Source organism: Ovis aries, chromosome 1 (assembly GCF_016772045.2).
Source record: "Ovis aries strain OAR_USU_Benz2616 breed Rambouillet chromosome 1, ARS-UI_Ramb_v3.0, whole genome shotgun sequence".
NCBI lineage: Eukaryota > Metazoa > Chordata > Mammalia > Artiodactyla > Bovidae > Ovis > Ovis aries.
Genome location: NC_056054.1, coordinates 166643607 through 166663650, shown reverse-complemented (window position 1 = coordinate 166663650; position 20044 = coordinate 166643607). Strand labels below are relative to the sequence as shown.

The 20044-nt window shown below is 39.7% G+C and overlaps 1 protein-coding gene across 8 annotated transcripts in view; it reads left to right on the top strand.

The window, feature by feature from the left end:
- Positions 1 to 14516, top strand: part of IMPG2 (interphotoreceptor matrix proteoglycan 2) — a 77769-nt gene extending 63253 nt beyond the window's left edge. For 2 of the 8 annotated variants that reach the window (XM_027979604.3, XM_042231857.2), the window contains exons 15-19: positions 3607 to 3817; positions 5309 to 5497; positions 7449 to 7647; positions 8135 to 8214; positions 9978 to 14516. In XM_027979604.3, the coding sequence (XP_027835405.1) occupies positions 3607 to 3817; positions 5309 to 5497; positions 7449 to 7647; positions 8135 to 8214; positions 9978 to 9993 (695 nt within the window). In that variant the 3' untranslated portion in view covers positions 9994 to 14516. Of the gene's footprint in view, positions 1 to 3606; positions 3818 to 5308; positions 5498 to 7448; positions 7648 to 8134 lie in introns of all 8 variants that reach the window. The other 6 variants (XM_060416869.1, XM_042231904.2, XM_042231942.2 and 3 more) reach the window with 6 other exon arrangements.
- Positions 14517 to 20044: the final 5528 nt, after the last annotated feature.

Here is a 20044-nt window from a genome sequence, read left to right as displayed (position 1 = left end):
GTGATAGAGGAGTTTTTGTCATAGTACAGAAAATGGGTTAAAAAAATATTACCGTTAGGTATAAATATCCCAAAATTTCTCAGCCACACTTTCAAAGGTGTCTTTTAACAGCCAATTTTTCCTCCAGGACAGAGTCAATTGCTACATTACTCTGGCACCTCTGGCTATTTTTCCAGACCTTCTTCATATTTCCTCTACTTCCATTTTCTGGGACCCATCAATCCTTCTCTTTGCCTGTCCCTGGAAAACCAGAATATAATTCATTGTACAGTTTAGATCACTGTCTCCTATCTCAAGCGTAGCTCTAAGTCTCCCTCTGTTTTCCCATAAAGTCATTAAATATTCTTCCAAATGGAGAGCTATCCATTCTGAACATCTACCTTTAATCTGCACAGAAGACTAGAAAGAGACTTTAAAATGCCAATCTCTTATTTGCATGATTAAAATATTGGTCTCAGTCTCTCTCCTTGATTGGAAATAAAAGGGGACAACATTTATCTTTCTCCCCTTATGGATTCTATTTTTCCTTTCCCTAGGCACTCATACAATGGAATGGTCACCCATAGAATGGTCACAGAGTTTTAGAAATTTTAAATAGAATTTTCCTATTACACATACATTTTTAGCTAAAAGGTTTCAGATTAAAGTATTGTATTTTATTTGAAATTGGCTAAAGATAAGATTGACTTTTCTCTTGCTTAATTTATTTTCACATATAATGTCTCAGAAATTCTTGAACTTCCATCAATAAAGGGGGACTGTGCAATACCATCCTTTGTTGTTGTTCAGTTGCTAAGTCGAGTCCAACTCTTTGGGACCCCATGGACTGCAGGACATCAGGCTCCTCTGTCCTCCACTATCTACCAGAGTCTGCTCAAATTCATGTCCATTGAATCAGTGATGATATCTAACCATCTCATCCTTTGCCACTCGCTTCTCCTTTTGCCTTCAGTCTTTCCCAGGATCAGAGTCTTTTCCAGTGGGTCCACTCTTCACATCATATGGCCAAAGTATTGGAGCTTCAGCTTCAGCAACAGTCCTTCCAGTGAATATTTAGGGTTGATTTTCTTTAGGATTGATTGGTTTGATCATGCAGTCCAAAGGACTCTCAAGAGTCTACACCAGTATTACAATTCAAAAGCATCAGTTCTTTGGTACTCAGCCTTCTTTATGGTCCAACCCTCACATCCATACATGAAAACTGGACAAACCATAGCTTTGACTATATGGACCTTTGTTGGCAAAGTGATGTCTGCTTTTTAATATGCTATCTAGGTCTGTCATAGCTTTCCTTTCATGGAGCAAGTGTCTTTTAATTTCATGGTCATACTCACCATCTGCAGTGATTTTGGCACCCAAGAAAATAAAATCTATCACTGCTTCCACTTTCCCCCTTCTATTTGCCGTGAGGTGATGGGATCAGATCCCATGATCTTAGTTTTTTAATGTTGAGTTTTAGGTCAGCTTTTTCACTCTCATCTTTCACCCTCATCAAGAGGCTCTTTAGTTCCTCGTCACTTTCTGCCATTAGTGGTATTATCTGCATATCAAAGGTTGTTGGTATTTTTCCCGGCCAAACTTGATTCCACCTTGTGATTCATCCAGCCTGGCATTTCACGTGATATGCCTTGCATATAAGTTAAGTAAACAGGGTAACAATATACAGCCTTGTTGTACTCCTTTCCCAATTTAGAGTCAGTCTATTGTTCCATGTCCAGTTCTAACCATTGCTTCTTGACCTGCATATAGGTTATACAGGTTTCTCAGGAGACAGGTAAGGTTGTCTAGAACTTCTGTTTCTTTAAAAATTTTCCAGTTCTGATCCACAAAGTCAAAAGCTTTAGCATAATCAATGAAGCAGAAGTAGATGTTTTTCTGACACTCCTTTGCTTTCTGCATGATCCAACAAATGTTGGCAATTTGAATTCTGGTTCCTCTGCCTTTTCTAAACCCAGCTTGAACATCTGAAAGTTCTCAGTTCATGTACTGCTGAATCCTAGCTTGGAGGATTTTGAGCATAACATTGCTAGCCTGTGAAATGAGAGCAATTGTACAGTAGTTTGAACATTGTTTGACACTGCCCTTCTTTGGGATTGAAGTGAAAAAAGGACCTTTTCCAGTCCTGTGACTGCTGCTGAGTTTTCCAAATTTGATGGCATATTGAGTGCATTACTTTAATAGCATCATCTTTTAGGATTTGAAATAGCTCAAAACTCAGCTGGAATTCCATCATCTCCACTAGCTTTGTAGTAATGCTTCCTAAGGCTCACTTGACTTCACACGCCAGGGTGTCCAACTCTAGATGAGTGACCACACCATTGTGGTTATCTGGTTTATTAAGACCTTTTTAGTATAGTTCTGTGTGTTCTTGCTACCTCTTCTTAATCTCTTCTGCTTCTGTGTCCTTGTGTCCAGGTTTCCCTCTTTTTATAAGGACACCAGGTATTGGACTTTAGGTAACATAACCCAGTATGACCTCATCTCAACTTGATTGCATTTGCAAAGACACTGTTTCCAAACAAAATCATATTCCAAGGTTCTAGGTGGGCATGAATTTTCAGGGGACACTACTCAACCCAATACCTCCCCTCTCATTCCTACATAGGGCCAAGAAAGATTAGCTGCAGAGAACCTACAAATTCCAAGGTCACAGATGTGTGCAAAATGTCTTGAATTTTCATAGCAGCAAGGAAGTTATTGATTCTGAAAGCAATATTAATTTACCTGGAAACTGAGAGACTATGCTTTTTGTTTTTCAACCTTCCCTTCAGCTTCTAGCTTTTTCATATAGATGAGTTCATGGGTCATTTCCAGTGATTTCTTCTATTTGTGGTATCTTCATTACCATTTGCCTTTTTGTAGTTCAGAGATTGCCATTCACCAGGGAAGAACATCCTATTTTACCATGATAGGATGGAAGGCCATCTATGGTCAGTTCTTATATCATTTTTGACTGGGTTTTGTCCTAAATAATTTTTTTTAAAGTCACTTTCTCTCATCCCATGAATGGAAAATGGAATTACTAAAGCCAAAATACTGTTGAGAATGGCCTGAGGTGGTGTGGGGCTGATATGTTTTTATGATGTTAACTTTCACAAATCTCAGCTGTTCTTAGACTGCTCTTTTGGGGCTGTGCTCATCCCTGAGGCTTCCACCAGTTCTTCTCTATACTCTGTCTTTCCATCCCATGTTCTCAGTGAGGTGAGGGTAGGAGTAGGGCAGCCTCACATGTGGAGTAGAGGACCACGACAGCAGCATAGGGTTGGTGGGAATGAATGGTACATGAAAACTGTTTAATTTAGACTTGTAGTTCATAGGTTTTAAATCTTCTACATGCTTCCTATATGAAACAGGTCAAGGCTCGCCCAGGTCACTGGATCCTATAGTTTGGCTCTGCATTTCAAAGAAATTTGACAAAAGCTATCATCAGTCAAGGGCGAATCAGAAACTTTTTGTGGTGTGGGTGGTGATATATTTCAATGATTCAGGAAGGGGATTATCCCATGGTACTTTGGATGGGAGACCCTTACTGGAGGGGCTTCTTATACCCTAGTTCCTATGTTTTGCCTTTCCTTATACCATTCTCTGGTTTGTTTGGTATTTTAGGTGATCAAGCCAACCCTTGCAAGTTTCAAGCATGCAATGAATTTTCTGAGTGTTTGGTCAATCCCTGGAGTGGAGAGGCAGAGTGCAGATGCTACCCTGGGTACCTGAGTGTGGAAGAGCTGCCCTGTCAGAGTCTCTGTGACCTACAGCCCAACTTCTGCTTGAATGATGGGAAGTGTGACATCATGCCTGGACATGGGGCCATTTGCAGGTATGTCGTAGGGAGAGATTTTGGCTTCACACGGTTAGAGATACTTCCTCTGAAGAAAGAGATCTGTGCCTATGATGTTAGGATGATCACAACAGTTTTTATTAGAGAAGTTATATCTAGGTAATAGATGTGGCGGTGGTTTAGTTGCTAAGTCATGTCTGACTCCTGTGACCCCCATGGACTGTAGCCTGCCAGGCTCCTCTGTTCATGGGATTCTTGTTCTTCCAGGCAAGAATACTGAAGTGGGATGCCATTTCCTTCTTCCTGACCCAGGGATCGAACCTAGGTCTCCTGCACTGCAGGCAGATTTTTTCCCAACTGAGCTACCAGATAGTGCCATCTAGTTCACATGTGAAGACTGAATCAGTTAATAGGCCTGAATTATACCCGGTTCAATGGGTTATTTTATCTTGTGTTCTACGAAGCTGTAAGAAAAACATTGCCTAGTGTCTTCTGGAGAGTACTTAGAGTAGTTGGAAATCTTTGTGTAATGGTTTTTAGTGGTGATAACAAGGCAATTGCTGCTCAAATCGTGTTTTGATATATAATCAACACTTTATACTGTATCTGAAACAGAGGAGTTTTATTGTTCTATTTGAATTGTTTCTAACAGCTTTGGGCTGCTCTTGGTCAAAATGAGTATTCAAAAATAAAGAATAGCAAGTATTTAAAGTTGTGATATTTTGAGTATCTAATTTCTATTTTTTAAAGGTAGAGTCAAAGAAAATATACCAGACAGGAGCAGATTCAGGCAGACTTCCCTGGTCACTCTACTTAAACAGAGCAGAACCAACCATCCTCCCTACCACATCCAACCAAAGTCACAAGGTGTGAAGGGGAGGATGCTGAGAATAAGCAGCGGGTGGGGACCTCAGTAAGAGGACAGTCTGTGAATTTCAAAAGGGAAAAGTGTTGGCATCAATGTCAAAAGCAGAGGAAATAGGTGGAAATGATTCAGATTTTTTGTATATAAAGTTTGGCTATAAAACTAAGGGGACAAATAGTCTCTTGATTTTCAAAGAAATGAATCTGATTTTGTAAAGCAGTGATTGCTGCTCTGGGAATTGAGGATGCTTTTGCATAGTGTGTGGCCGTGTAGTTTGGAGGATCTCTGCAGAGTGGTGGAAGGATGTGAGGAGTCTGGGGACCTGGGTTCTAGACCAGCTCTGTTGCTGACAAATTGTGCGATCTAACTCCAGTTTTTTCTTTTATCGAAAACGGGCCTGTTTTTCATTATCCATAAACAACAGAGTTGACTAGACTACTTTCTATAAGTCTAGTTATTCTTTTATCAGTCTTTACAAGTAGTCACTGAGGACCTCTTGAGTCTGTGCCAGGCATTATGCCCAGCCTTTAATCTTACTCACCTCTTTACTGAAGATTCCTGTGGTCAGCATTTCTCTCTCTACCTGTGCTCAGTCCCACTGAAGGTTCTGCTGTTGTTCCTTTCAACAGAGTGATTTCATCTGGGCTTGGTCACTTCTGTTCCAGGTGCCGGGTGGGTGAGAACTGGTGGTACCGTGGTGAGCACTGCGAAGAGTTTGTGTCTGAGCCCTTGGTGATCGGCATCACCATTGCCTCCATGATTGGACTTGTCCTCATTTCTTCTGCTGCAGTCTTCTTCATCATCAAGGCTATTCAAGCTGAATATGTTAGGAGGGAAAGAGGGAGACCCTCCAGGTAAATGACAACAGTTGCTCTCTGATGGAATAAAACATTCCTTTTATTCATTCATTTTGTACTTTATGTGTCCTGAGTACTGGAAGGGATCTGAATGGAGGGGAGAGGGTTATAAAGTTGAGAAGAGACATGGTCCCTGTCCTCAGAGGGTGTCAGTCTGGAAACAAACATAAGCAACACTTTGAACAACCTGCTAGAATGCCTAGATGAGTAATGAATTTGTTTTGCCTAGGGGAGCACAGCTTAGATGTTTTAATGATGGTTATGGTATTTGACTGGACAGAAGAGTAGATGTTTGCTGCAGGAGGTGGATGGAAAACTTTCTAGCCAGTTGAAGAAACAGAGAGGCATGCATGAATCTCACTGCACAACGGAGGAATGGCATCCCTGAATGGGGCCAGACTGCCTGTTGCATGGTGCAGGAGGGGTTGGAAGGGTGATGGAGATAAGGTGAGGCCTGTGTGAGGACCAGATCTGTTAGTTTGTTCCCCTTTGGCTCACTCCAGTGGTAATTAGGCAGATTTTACATCTAGGTAGGAATCTGACAAGAAATAGAATCTGATTCTCATTTTAGTTAAGTATAGGTTCATTAATAGAGGAGATAGAACCTATTCTACTTGCTAGACTAGTGATCTAAGGACCTTTTGGTGTAATGTGATCACAGTCACTGGCTGTACTTTGCTTCTGTGCGTCCAGGTCTACTTCCGGTCTAGGTTACCTTCACTCACCCTCTGGCTTGGCTGAGGAGGCACTGCTCCTAGTTTCCTATAGCACCCAGAACATAATTCTGTTATCATGCTTATATTTTTTATTGGTTCTGACTTTTCATTGGACCATGATCTTGTTCTAGAGAGATTCAAACAAATTCTTTGTATTGTCAGCATCTAGAAAATTCCTAGGCACATAATCAGTGCTCAGTAAATAGTTGTAGACCTGAATTGAATTTAACTGAAGCCCATTCCCCCATGAGTTTTAATTTCTGTTACTTTCTTTGTGTGGTTACACACTGATTTTTTTAAAGATTTTATTTATTTTTAATTGAAGGATAATTGCTTTACAGTATTGTGTTGGCTTCTACTAAACATGAACATGAATCAGCCATAGGTCTACCCATGTCTCCTTCCACTTGAACATCCCTCCCCCCTCCTGCCTCCATCCTACTCCTGTAGTTTGTCACCGAGCCCCAGCTTGAGTTCCCTGAGTCATACAGCAAATTCCCATTGGTTATTTTACATATGGTAATGTGTGTTTCCATGTTACTCTCTCCATATATACCACCTTCTCCTCCCCCTCTCCCCCAGCCGTGTCCCTAAATCAGTCCTCGATGTCTGTGTCTCCATTGCTGCTCTACAGATGGGTTCATCAGTACCATCTTTCTGGACTCCACATATATGCATTAGTGTGCATTTGTTTTTCTCTTTCTGACTTATTTCACTCTTGTATAAGAGGCACTGTGTTCATCCACCTCATTAGGACTGACTGAAATGCGTTCCCTTTTATGGCTGAATAGTATTTACACACTGATTTTTAATTTGTCTATGCTGGGAATAATGATGCTATTCCCACTAATTTTAATGAAATGCTTAATATTTAATATTCCTTAAAATTTAATATTTCCATTAATATTAATGAAATTCTATCAGCAGACATAGTTCCCCATCAACATTCGTTAGGTACCAGGCACTTTAGGGCAAATAAAAAATAGAGAGACAAGGAACTGGCCCCACACGGGACTTATCAAGTAGTTGAGGAAATTATAGTGATAACAAGTTAGTAAATAATATTTGAGATTGATCTGGATCTTTTCTACAGTCACTCTCCTCCCATTTGTATCCAATTAGTCTCTTTTTCTTCCTCAACAGGAATTTTGCTCCAGGTAAATAGTCTCCTAAATAGTTGAGCATCCAGAAAAGAACCTGAGTCAATTATACTTTTCTTTTTGTGGCTCCAGCAGGCAGCGAGATGGCCTCTCGTCTGTAGAAAGAGCCGTGAAGCACAACCCCGTATTTGAAAGTTACGAGGCCGACCTTGAGCAGTATGAGGGCCCCTACCCTCAGCGGCCCTTCTACAGCTCAGACAGAGAGATGATTGCTGGTCTGAGTAGGGAAGAGATCAGACAAATGTATGAGAACAGTGACCTTTCCAGAGAGGTAGGAAACTTGGTTTTTCTATTGTTGCTCTGCTAGGGTGTGGGTGTGTGTGTGTTCGTGTGTATACTTAGGCTTCAAGAAAGAATGGAAATTATTTAATGATTAGTTTTTTTACCTCGTGACACCTCCCAGTCAATGTGATATGTAGCCAGGATATAGTTCTGAGTTGTATCATATTTCCTACCCAGTGATTCTTGTATTGTTATTAGCAAATGTCTCCCTCCTCCCTTAGAAATGTTAGCAAATGTCTCCCTCCATACTCCTTAGAAATATATGTCTGAGTTATTCAGAGCAGTTCATGTAGTAGCCATAACTTTCACTTTTTTTGGAAAAATCTGTTGTTTTCTGTAGCTCTCTCCTGTACTGTCCAGAAAGCTACAGTCTCTTATAAAACTTAAACCTCTTTTTTAAAAGGCCATTAAAGTTTTTTTTTAATGCAATATATGGATTTTTTTTTCTTCTTCCTTCCTTCCTTCCTCCCTTAAAGGAAATCCAAGAAAGAATGAGAATTTTGGAACTCTATGCCAGGGATCCTGAGTTTGCAGCTTTTGTCAGAGAACATCAAATGTAAGCATTTAAGAGAGTACTTGCACCCAGATTCTAAACAGTTTGCCTTACAGTAGGGCCACGAGTGTGAATACCTAATTCCTGTCCATATGACAGGGGTTTTGTTGGTAACCAGCGTTGTTGAGTTCTTTACAGTTAATCCACTTCCACTCTGATTCCGCAGTTATTCCTTCTAGTGCCTTTACAGGTTGAATTTTTTTATATAAGTTTTATGAGTGCGGAAAGGAAACATCAAAGAAATGGAGAGTCTTACTCAAGATCACAATGACAGCAAGTGCCAATGAAGATTGAAAACAAAGACACTCTGTGTTCTGGACTAAAGCTTCCTCGTTCTGTCATATTTTCTCTTATTAACATAGAGTCACCTGTTTGAATAGCCACAGATGCTCACATATACTTCCTTTCCTATCTCTGTAGATACTTTTAGGTATACTTTGAATGAGACAGATCTCATTCAAGTGTGTCTCTTGCTTCTTTGAATGTCACCTTGCTTTTCAATATGTCTTTTTCCATTACTTTTTTCAGCATACATTTTGGGCAAGTGTCCATAGTTTTTTGTCTTCCTTTGCATCTCAGGATCCATAACAAGATGTAGGTTACAAAAATACAATACCCTTGTCAAGAGACCATATATAGATGTTAACTGAATGTAGTGGGTGGGATTATTATTTGGTTTTGATATTTGGTCCTACAGCTGCCCTTGCAAAGGTGCTTCCTCATGGATGGGTCTCACCCAGGCCAGATAATGGCACCTGGCTTTTAGAAGAGGAAAACTAGAGCAAGTCATGCCTTCTTATAGAAGAAACTGATAAAGGATCAACCACACATGTGGTTCTGGTTGGAGCCTCTGCCCCTTTGCTCCAAATCCCCTTTCTTTGACAGGCAGCCCCTCACTCATGGTTCCTCTGATAGGAACGGATGGATTGACACCAAAGGAAACTAAAGAAGATGCTTTTCTAGTTCCACATGCATTTCTTCTTTCCTTTGAGAAGAAAACTCTCTGAACATCTGACTTGGCCAATGGGAGTTACTGCAAACCTTACTTGAGTGCTGTCAAAGCAATATTAATAGGATTCTACCTTTTAATCCAGGATATCCGCTAATCTCTGTATCTCCAGCCAGTAGATGACCTATGGCACAACTTCAGTGGTATCCAATAGACATCACATGACTGATTTTTAAAAATCTTTCCTAAGACCCTTTTTAAGCCCCTCAGAGCCATCTGTGTTTCCTGAATTAAAAATGTATCTCATCTAGGCTAAGAAATCCAGAGAGGAACCAGGAGAGCCTAATTAGGAACAGGCAGATTGACTGTGTGCTTCACTTTCTTCTGGCAAACTGTTTGGCATTAAAATATATGAAAAAAAAATCATATAACAAAGAAGAGTTAAACAAGATCCAGTGAAACAAAAGAATGTCCACACAGACACTGTAACCCTAAGGGGATTGTTCAAAGTCAGGAGACAGCATTGAAAAAATGTTAGGGACGTGATCAGTACATTTTCAGTTTTCATGTAGTCTGGAGTTTTCATCTACCAGTAGCTCATGAAAATATTAATGGACTTGGTTTAGGATTCAGTAAAAATATTACATAGTCTCTGTAGACTGGATTTTTTTTTTTAACTTAGCAAAGCAGAGGGGAGCTTTCCTGCAAAGAAAGGATTGGTAATTTTAGGAATATAGTTTGACAATACATTTCAACAAAAATGCATTTCAGTACCTTTTAGCTTTTTTCAACTAATTGCTCTTTGTTTGTTTCATAGCAGGGAAGAGCTTTAATCAAAACTCATATTTGCAACTGATTAGAAGCCTAGAGAAGATGGAGATCGCTCATTACATCATATTAATTAACCTGGATTTGGAACTCTGTTGAAAGAAGAATTTTCTATTAAAAAATTAAATTCGGGACTCAAAATTTTTTTCTAGTTTAAAATTTTAGAATTTGGCCAGAGATGTGATGGTATTTATATCCACAAAGACCAAAAGCTGTATTTCAGTTCAGTTCAGTCACTCAGTTGTGTCTGAACATTCTTTTGCAAGCCCATGGACTGCAGCACGCCAGGCCTCCCTGTCCATCACCAGCTCTTGGAGTTTACTCAAAGTCATGTCCATTGAGTCAGTGATGCCATCCAACCATCTCATCCTCTGTCATTCCCTTCTCCTCCCGCCTTCCATCTTTCCCAGCATCACGGTCTTTTCAACATCAGGTGGCCAAAGGATTGGAGTTTCAGCTTCAGCATCAATCCTTCCAATGAATATTCAGGACTGATCTCCTTTAGGATGGACTGGTTGAATCTCCTTGCAGTCCAAGGGACTCTCAAGAGTCTTCTCCAAGACCACAGTTCAAAAGCATCAATTCTTCAGCACTCAGCTTTGTTTGTAGTCCAGCTCTCACATCCATACATGACTACTGAAAAAACCACAGCTTTGACTAGACAGACGTTTGTTGGCAAAGTAATGTCTCTGCTTTTTAATATTCTGTCTAGGCTGGTCATAGTTTTTCTTCCAAGAAGGAAGCGTCTTTTAATTTCATGGCTGCAGTCACCATCTGCAGTGATTTTGGAGCCCCCCAAAATAAAGACTGTCACTGTTTCCGTTTCCCCCATCTATTTGCTATGAAGTGATGGGAAGCTATATTTAAAGGGAATCAAAACTGTGTGAATTCTGGAAAGTTTTCTATAAGGAAAACGCTGGGTCTGGGAATTGGGGATGCATTTGCTATCTGTTTCTGAGTCTTTGAGTGTGTCTCTTAATAACTGTGCCTCAGGTTTCACAGCAGGAAGACAAGGTGAGACTCTTACCAGAGGAAGTAAGCTTAATAGCTGAATATTTGTAGCATGTTAATTCAGCTGGAATGAAAAGTTATTGAAGTAGTTTTAACATAGTTTATGGTCAGACATTCACCTAACTAAAAATATTAAGCCTTTTTTGAATCAAACTGTTGAAGGAAAAGCAACCTTTTTGCTGGAGGATAGAGTTAGGCCTGTACTTCGTGCTTCTACCAGAGTTTTCAGTTTCCGAAGCCTCTTAATCAAAACCACATTATTTTGTTAATTATGTTAATATCCTGTGTTTTAAAACTGTCTCGGCCAACACATATGTATAAAGTTTAGAGGGTTCTCCTTAGACTGAAGATGAATTCAATCAAGTAGACAGGGTGGGAGAGGGTGGTGGGTCAAGACCACCGTACTGAGAGTATACTTTGCTGATTGATGGGTGGGCTGAGTCAGAACAGATGGGTTCCCTGACTCTGCTGCTGCTACCTCACCATGTCCTGGGCAAACCTTGTATCTCCTCTAGTTCCTGATGTTTTAATTTCAAAAACAGCATTTAACTCCCTCCTGTGGTATAGGTTGGCTGCCTCTTTATGAATACCTTGTATCTAAATTCACTCCTGCTTACATAAAACATGGAAGGACTTTCATTGCAATTTAAAAAAACTTTTTTTCTCTAAAGGTAGGAAAAAGTCACATCTTTTATAAATTTTAACTGAAAATGGAAGCTTTACTCTATTTCCTAGCACTTTGTGAATGGTAGCCTTGGAGGGGGCACGGAGAGTGCCCTATCACTCCTAATATTGAGTTGTGTATGCAAATAGGCTATTACTGATGCAGGTGTGTTTCATGTTAGGTGTGTTCATGTTAGTCAAAGATAATCTTAAATATTTTGGTTTCTTTATGACCAGTTATTACTAACCAGGGATAGATTGACCATGAGCTAAAATACTTGGTTCATTTTTTTTTCCCCTCAATTTAATGACTGCCAATTTCACTCATTATGAATACACCAGAAACAAAATTGCTGGGGTGAGTACCTGCCACAGTAAAGCTATTGAAAGCCTTGAAGATATCCAGGTATTTTGCAAAGTATGTATGGATCACAGGTTTTGTGAGTGTATGTTTATATAGGTTGGTATTTCCTGTTTCCTGGGATTCTCTTTCATTCTCTGCTCACATAATAGATTCTCTAAAAGTTCAGCATAGGTACAAGCCACTGCTTGGATATTTTCTACTGGGCTCATTTGAAAGGGAAATGATATTTATCTTTAAAGCATTGTAAATATTAATGACGTTTGTCACTACTTAGTGCTTAATTTTATTTGTAAAACTTCCTAAGATTTCTCTGTTGAAGATTCTAAACTTACTTGTAGATAAAAAAGAAAATTTGTTTTTATTAACCCTAACCCAGTTAACCCTAGAAAGCAACATTTTAAATGAATGTCTGCTTGCTGGTAGAGTCTAGATGGACATGATTTGGGTGTAGAACTGGCCACCTTGTGGAACACTTATGAGAAGCACGAATGGGGCTGAAGGAGGATTGTTTCCAGAAGCCAATCAGTGAAGTAAGAATTCTGACATATTGCTGAAGAGCAAATCTCTTGTTGACTCTGCGCAAATGTCTGCTCCACATCTGTTAATGGAAGGAACTCCTGAACTCTCAGGGTGAGACCTGAGCTCCTCAGTTCAGGAATAAAGACTTTGGCCTTACCTCTGTCATAATTGAACCACGATGAGAAACACTGGGGAGTGAAGTTTCCATGGTGAAGATACTCTGCTGTTCACACTGGAAGGGCTAAAAGAGCCATCGGTCTTACAGGACAAACTATCTTGAAAGAGCTTTCAAAAAAGAACTTTTCCCTTGGGACTTTCCTGGTGGTCCAGTGGTTAAGAATCCACCTTGCAGTGCAGGGGATGAGGGTTTGATCCCTGGGTTGGAAAGATCCCACTTGTCATGGATTAACTAAGCTCGTGTGTTATAAACTACTGAGCCTGTGAGCTCCAGAGCCAGTGCACCACAACTAGAGAGTGCACGGTAAAGAATTCAAGGTGGTTTGTGGTTTTTTGTTTTTGTTTTTTGGTCCAGAAGGTGCTTTGGAGTCTTGCAGATGTAACCTTTATAGTTGAGCATACATACAGGATTCTTGGGTTCTGGATAATGGGAAATGTATTTGATATGTAGGACTCCATTTCCACATGGCAGTGGTTTAAGGGTATTTGTTCACAGTTGTGTGCTGTAAAGTCCCATTTACTTCAAATAATAACACAAGTCCAAGTTTTACCTGATTTTAATCCCTCCCTTTGTTTTTTCTCTTCCTCAGTATCTGGTCATCATGGCTTGGCTGCTCCCCTCCTCATACTTTTTATCACATAGTAAATTGTAATGTAATTGAACAAGCCTGATTTATTATTACTTCTGACAAAAGATGAAAATTGCACAAATATTCTTTGTAGGCACTAAAGCCATGTTGACTCAAATGTGTACCTGGTCTATTTATTTGCATTCTTTTTTTGGTAAGTTTGCCTTCATCCATCTCATAATTTGTAGGCAGTGGGCATCTTTGTGTCATTTCCATGTTTTCAGTAATGGATACTTTGACATCTATAAGCCTGTGAACTGAAGTTTCATTTTGAAATGGGAAAACAAGGTAACATATTTGCTCCATGAGGGAACAGCTGATTTAGGAGAAAAACTTATCTTTATTAAGTTGAGATATTTTAGCTAAGAAAAATATGGGTCATTTTTTTTTTTTTTTCTTAAAATGTTTCTAACAATTCCCAGTAGAATGGGTGGGGCCAGCCTTTCAGATTTACAATCCAGCTGCAATGAGTCATGCCTCCTAGCTCATTCTATTCCCAAGTGTGCAATGAATGCAGAAAAATGGTGTGAAGGTCATAATCATCAAATCAGTTGCATTGTGTTCTGCAGAAGAACCTGGCTGGAGGTGAGAAGGTGGGAGGGTACCAGAAAGTAACTGATGATGTAAAGAATATAAATAGAAATTTCCTGAGTCATGCGTTTTGTAAAACCTTACACTATCTGTTTGATTTAACAAGACACAGGTTAAATCACTCCCCTTGGGGTAATAAGACAGATTAAAACACACAATTTACAGCTACAGCCTAGTTGAAATGATTCCTTATCCTTTTTTCCTTCACGTAGTTGCTTTTTTAGTGGTTAAGGGAATAAATAGGAAAAATGTAACCATAATATCAGAGAATAAGGTATAATTATTTATGTATGTGGACTGTGATGATTATGAAGTGGCTGTGTACATACCATAATATATGTTCAATATGGAGTGTGGATAATGAAAGATTTTTCTGTTTCATCTTGTTTATGATGACACTGTATTTAAAGTATGGGTCAGATAAGCTCATGTTACTATACTGTTTGCTTGACATGCTCTAGTCTTAATACTAGCTAATTAGAAATAAAATTTTAACAGTATGTATATGAAAGGTCTTTTTTCTCATGTATAGAGTTGTGCCATTTTCATTATTAATAAACTTCTCTTTCAAGAATTTCCCTACACTTTTTGTCAATTAGAAGAAAACATTGTAGATTGTAGCAGTAGTTCAGTTGTAATTACCACTCAGAAATACATACAGTGTGAGCATGGTGTGGGAGAGATAGTCTTTGATTCATCTTTGTGAAGTCAGAGTCTCCGAGAATTGGAGACAGATTCAGAGCCCAATTGTTGCCCCGAAAGTTGTTGATAGTTAATGATGCTGAGTTATTATTTGCCCTCTCTTGAACTTCAGTCTTTTAAAGTCTTAGAAACTTTAATTTTTTCCTCATTTGCTTAAGGCAGGGATGGAAGGAAAACTGGTAGAGTTGATTAAAGAAAGATTAAGGGTGAGCAGCTAACACCAGATGGTCTATAACAAGAGAAGGAACTGGTGACCTGTCTACAAGAGAACAAGAAGGCATGAACATGGTATAAGAGCAATGTAAAGCAGTTCTGCCTGGGTAGGTCAGTTACCACTTACCTAAGCATCAGAAACCTCAACTTAATGTTTTTTTTCCCCTATGTTTGCTGGCAAGAGGGCCTGATGAGGTCCTAAATCGGTCTTCGGAAAGAAAAGGGTGGTCTTGATTTGACTCCAAAGACTGTATTATAAAAACTCAACCTGGGAGAAATGTGTCCAATAAATACCTATTGATTAATTAATGACCTAGTTTTAGAAGAAATAGTCGTAACCTGTTTTTAATAAAAGTCTGGTCAGGACAAGGCCTAGTTACTCTTTGGTCATGTGTTCATCCTCGTGGTCGACCTTCTGGGTGCTTCTGAATATATGTGTCATCTGAGCTAGTCCCTGATGGACTATGTCCCATGATATGTAAGGTATCTCATCAAAACACACACATATCTTGTGTTTCACCTTTTTTTTTTTTTTACAAATGAATCTGTGCTAATATAATGGTAGATGTTAAGGAATCATGCTTTTCCAAATAACACCAATATTGTATGTGTTATTTCTGTAAGTAATTTATTATTCCAAATGAACAACCACAATTGTCAATATTGCACACACCATGGCAGATTTGGGGAAGAATGCAAATTTTTAGCAGGTGGGCCTTTGAGAAAGACTCCAAAAAGTAGCTCCATCTTTTATGCCTTTTTCTGTACCAGGTATATGCTTCCACTCCACTATTTGCCGAGGTTGTGTTGTAATTTTTATCTATATTATTGTTCAGTGGCTAAGTCGTGACCGACTCTTTGTAACCCCATGGACTGCAGCATGCCAGGCTTCAGTGCCCTTCACTGTCTCCTGGAATTTGCTCTAACTCATGTCCATTGAGTTGGTGATGCCATCCAACCAGCTCATCCTCTGGACCTCCCACTAAACTGAATTCTTTGATGTCGGGACCATATCTTGCTCACTTATTATTCAGGAAACTGAAGGGTGCTTGATTAGAGTTGGTCTACAGTATTCATTCAGTTATCTTGAGATAATGGGTCATATGTATTTAATGACTAGCAAGCAAATTAAGTAGAACTGTGAGTGATTTACAAACCATTTTTAAAGAAATAATTTATAGAGATTTAGAAACCTAAATGTTTCAAGAGTTCAGATTCATGTTTATATTAATCTTATTCTCATTGAGTAATTAACAGAACATAAAGCAGTAAGCATTTTACAAAGCCCCATCAGACTGTGTGGACTGCTGTATTGAAATGTAGTAACCTGTCTGTGTTTCTTAACCACAGACTCGAGGAGGAAGGCAGGACGAAGAGGCGGAATAGTAAGGGGAATGGTGCTGGATCGTAGAGAAAGCTTCAGGTGCTATGGCTGGCAGAGGAGCGAAGGTTGGGGAGCTTGTGGAGACAGGTGGGTTTGTAGGAACTAATTTGACTGTACTTTCTGTTGATGGCACAGGGAGTGTGATGCCTTAATATAAAAGGCATTGTTTCATCTTAAAAAACAATTTAAAAATTTATTGCTTGTTTATTTCTTTATTGTGTAGGGCAGAATAAGAGCATGAGGGGGCAGGGCACTGATGTAGGTATGACTCAGTTCTTCCCTTTAAAAAAAAAAACAAACACTGCCCTGAGGAAGAATGAGTATTTAGGTTCTAGTAATTATGTTTTGTGAAAGTTAGAGATGATGTACTTTCAAAGTAGATCTTGTTCATCCTATACATAGCAGCAACCAGTGTTGGTATTTCCTCTCAGTTTCCCAAGGTTTACCATGTGGGAAAGATGACTTGTCTTCCCATTTAAGTAACTTAATCCCAGCAGAGTGGCTGGTATCCCTGTGCCCTGGAGGAAAGGCCCTGAAAAGAAAAGATGTCATGCCCGACTCCTCTGCGAGGAAGGTCCTGTCCTTCCCTCCCAGGTAGGGGCTTGGAAGCATCTACATGGCTCCATGCTCCAAGGGGATGGATATTAGTTTTGCTCAGTGTCAGGTAACTATCACATACTCAATGAAGGTGATACTGCTGCTCATATGAAAACATCAAAAGTTTATGTGGTCATAAGACACATGTTAAACGTTTTCTTTCCTATAGTGAATGAGGGAAACATTTATTTGTGTTGGCTGTGCTGGGCCTTCATTGCTGTGGTCAGGCTTTCTCTAGCTGCGGTGAGTGGGGCCTTCTCATTGTGGGGACACCTCTTGCTGTAGAGCACAGGCTCTAGGTGTGCGGGCTTCAATAGTTGTGGCATGTGGGTTTAGTCGTTTTGGTTCCCAGACTCTAGAGAACAGGCTCAGTGATTGCAGTCCACAGACTTGGTTGCTCTGAGGCGTGTGTAATCTTCCTGGACCAGGGATTGAACCCATGTCTCCTGCATTGGCAGGCAGATTCTTTACCACTGAGCCACCAGGGAGGCCCTGGGAAGCTCATTTTCGATTCAGGTTTTAAATTGCTATTGCTTGGGAAGTACAGAAAACTAAAGCAAGAGGTTTCAATGTCTGAAGAAAAACTAAATTGTAAAGATCTAAAAACAGATACTGAGTTTCCCTGGTGTCTCAAACAGTAAAGAATCCACCTGCAGTGCAGGAGACCTGGGTTTGATCCCTAGGGTTGGGAAGATCCTCTGCAGAAGGGAATGGCAACCCACTCCAGTATTCTTTCCTGGAGAATCCCCATGGAAAGAGGAGCCTGACGGGCTACAGTCCATGGGATCGCAAGAGTCGGACACGACTAAGAGACTAAGCACAGCACAAAAACAGATACTGATTTAACTTCTAATTGCTTTTTAACAACAATTGGTCAAGATGACCTTCTCCCTGTCTTCTTTAGTTTACAATGGACATGACTTTTCTGTTTTAAAGTTTTTATACAGAAAGCTTTTGCGCAGGTTTTTTTTGTTTTGTTTTTATTTTTGTTTCCTGTAAATATTCTATGGTTTCTGGTATCTTAGTTCCTTATGAGAGAAAGTCAATCTGAATTAAAGAAAAAAATGATTCTTGACCTTTTCTCTTTTTTATTCTATTTGGATTTGAAATGCCGCAGATACAATGAGCATATAGATCTCATTCTACCATTTAGTAACAGTTTCATTTTAGATGATTAATCAATTAGTAATTTGTGTTGCAGTAACTGCTGGGAAAATAGATTTAATGACCCATTTCCAGGGCAGATGATACTCCTGAAAGTATCCGGATAAGGAGACTTTGGGTTGGAGTCACCCCTTTAAAATGCTGCGTATTTCTCTTAAAAATGTAGATATAAATAGAACTTATTTCTAGAGAAATTTATTTTCCTTATGAAGTGCTCTCCATGACAGTAGTGGAATGATCTCTCTTCCTCATAAAAGAAAGTTCAAAAACACATGTTGAGGATTGGAAATACCTTCTGTTCAACACTGTTAGCCAGGGGAGATTTTTCCATTGCTTCACTTTTTCTTATTTTACGTTCATGTTTGCCAGCAATGTTTCAAAACCAGAATTTAACTTGGAATTGCAAAGCTGCAAACTTAAACGGACTTTCCATTAATGAGCAGGTTTAGACATTATTCTATTTTGAAGACAGTCTTCAATTAATTTTGACTTAAAATATAAAATTGATAGTTTGGAAAGATCTATAATGTCAGGTGATTCTTTTCAGTAAGATGGAGAGAGCAGGTATATGATAATGTTAGTGAGCATGTTATAAAAACACTGACTTTGCCAGTATTTTTTCAGCGCTGAGGTGGGAGTCACACTGACTGATGGCATTTCATCATTTCTTCTCGTCCCTGGCCTGTTATATACACTGTGCTGCTCTCCACATCCACGTTTACATCAGAACCTCACAGTGACCCCCACTTGGGAGGGCTCAGCAGTGCATCACAGGAGGGCCAGGCTCTTCTGTCTGTTCCAGAACTGACTGGGGATAGATAGGAGTTACATGGCAACCGGCGGAGATAAACATATTACCTTGCAAATCAGTTGTTCCAGGATTTCCATCTAATTATCTTAGAATGGAAGGTAGGGTTGAATTAATTATTACCTAAAATATTCACTGTTGAGGCCATCTTTTACTGCTACATTATGTAAGTCGACACATGTTTTTAACCTCTCAAATTTTATACTGATTTAAGGGGCAGATAATTCTATTCCCTAGTTATAAAACTATTCCTCAGAAGCAGAAACAGGAAGTAAAGTATCTTGGGAACTTTCCTTCTTCCAGTTGCCTTTTTATTTTCTAGGAGGCTGGAAAATACAGTAATTCTAGCCAACAGAGATGGTCATGAGACTTGATTTTCTAGTATTAGTCAACTTGCCAAAACCTAGGCCGTGTTGTACAGAACTCACAAGCCATGCAGGCCTGGACATCTAATTCCTATTTCAGCCACCAGTGGGGAGGGAGGTGCTTCTGTGTTGAAGGGAACATGGAAAGTCTCTACCTTGCCCTTCTCCCTAATGTGCTTTCTTGTCCTTCCATATGTTTTGAGTTGCTGATGGCTTCTAGCTCTGGCATCTTGTTCTGCCTTGGCCCTAGTGACCTGTTTGTACTGGTGGTTACTATGTGAGCTCAGCGTCTGTGCTAGAGTCATCTCCTTCACACAAAGCTTGTGCTGGAGGCTGTGCAGCCCAGTCCTGGGTAGATGGGAGAGTGCTGAGTGGCTGCAAACAGGCCAAAGGGTACAGCCTGTTAAAAGTATCAAGTAGAGATGTGGCAGATAAATAATGATATCTTTTCTCCTAGCCCCTAAACTAGACACTCTTCTTTTTTCTTTCTTTTTTTAGACATTTATTATTTTTGGTGCACTGTATATTCATTGCCATGTGAGGGCTGCTCTTGTGGAGCACAGGCTCTTGAGTGTGTGGGCTTCAGCAGTTGGCGCATAAGCTCTCTAGCTGTGGTATGCGTGCTTAGTTGTCCCTGAGGTATGTGGGATCTTAGTTCTCCAGTCAGGGATCAAACCCACATCCCCTACATTGGAAGGTGGCTTCTTAACTACTGGGCCACCAAGGAAGTCCCTAGATACTTTTCTTCAGATGAACACTTAAAAAAAAAAAAAATCAACAGATCTACATGTGAATATTATCATCAAATTTACTTTTCCAAAGAAATATTTTTTGTAATGATAGTGTGGTTCTCTTTCATATGCCTGTCT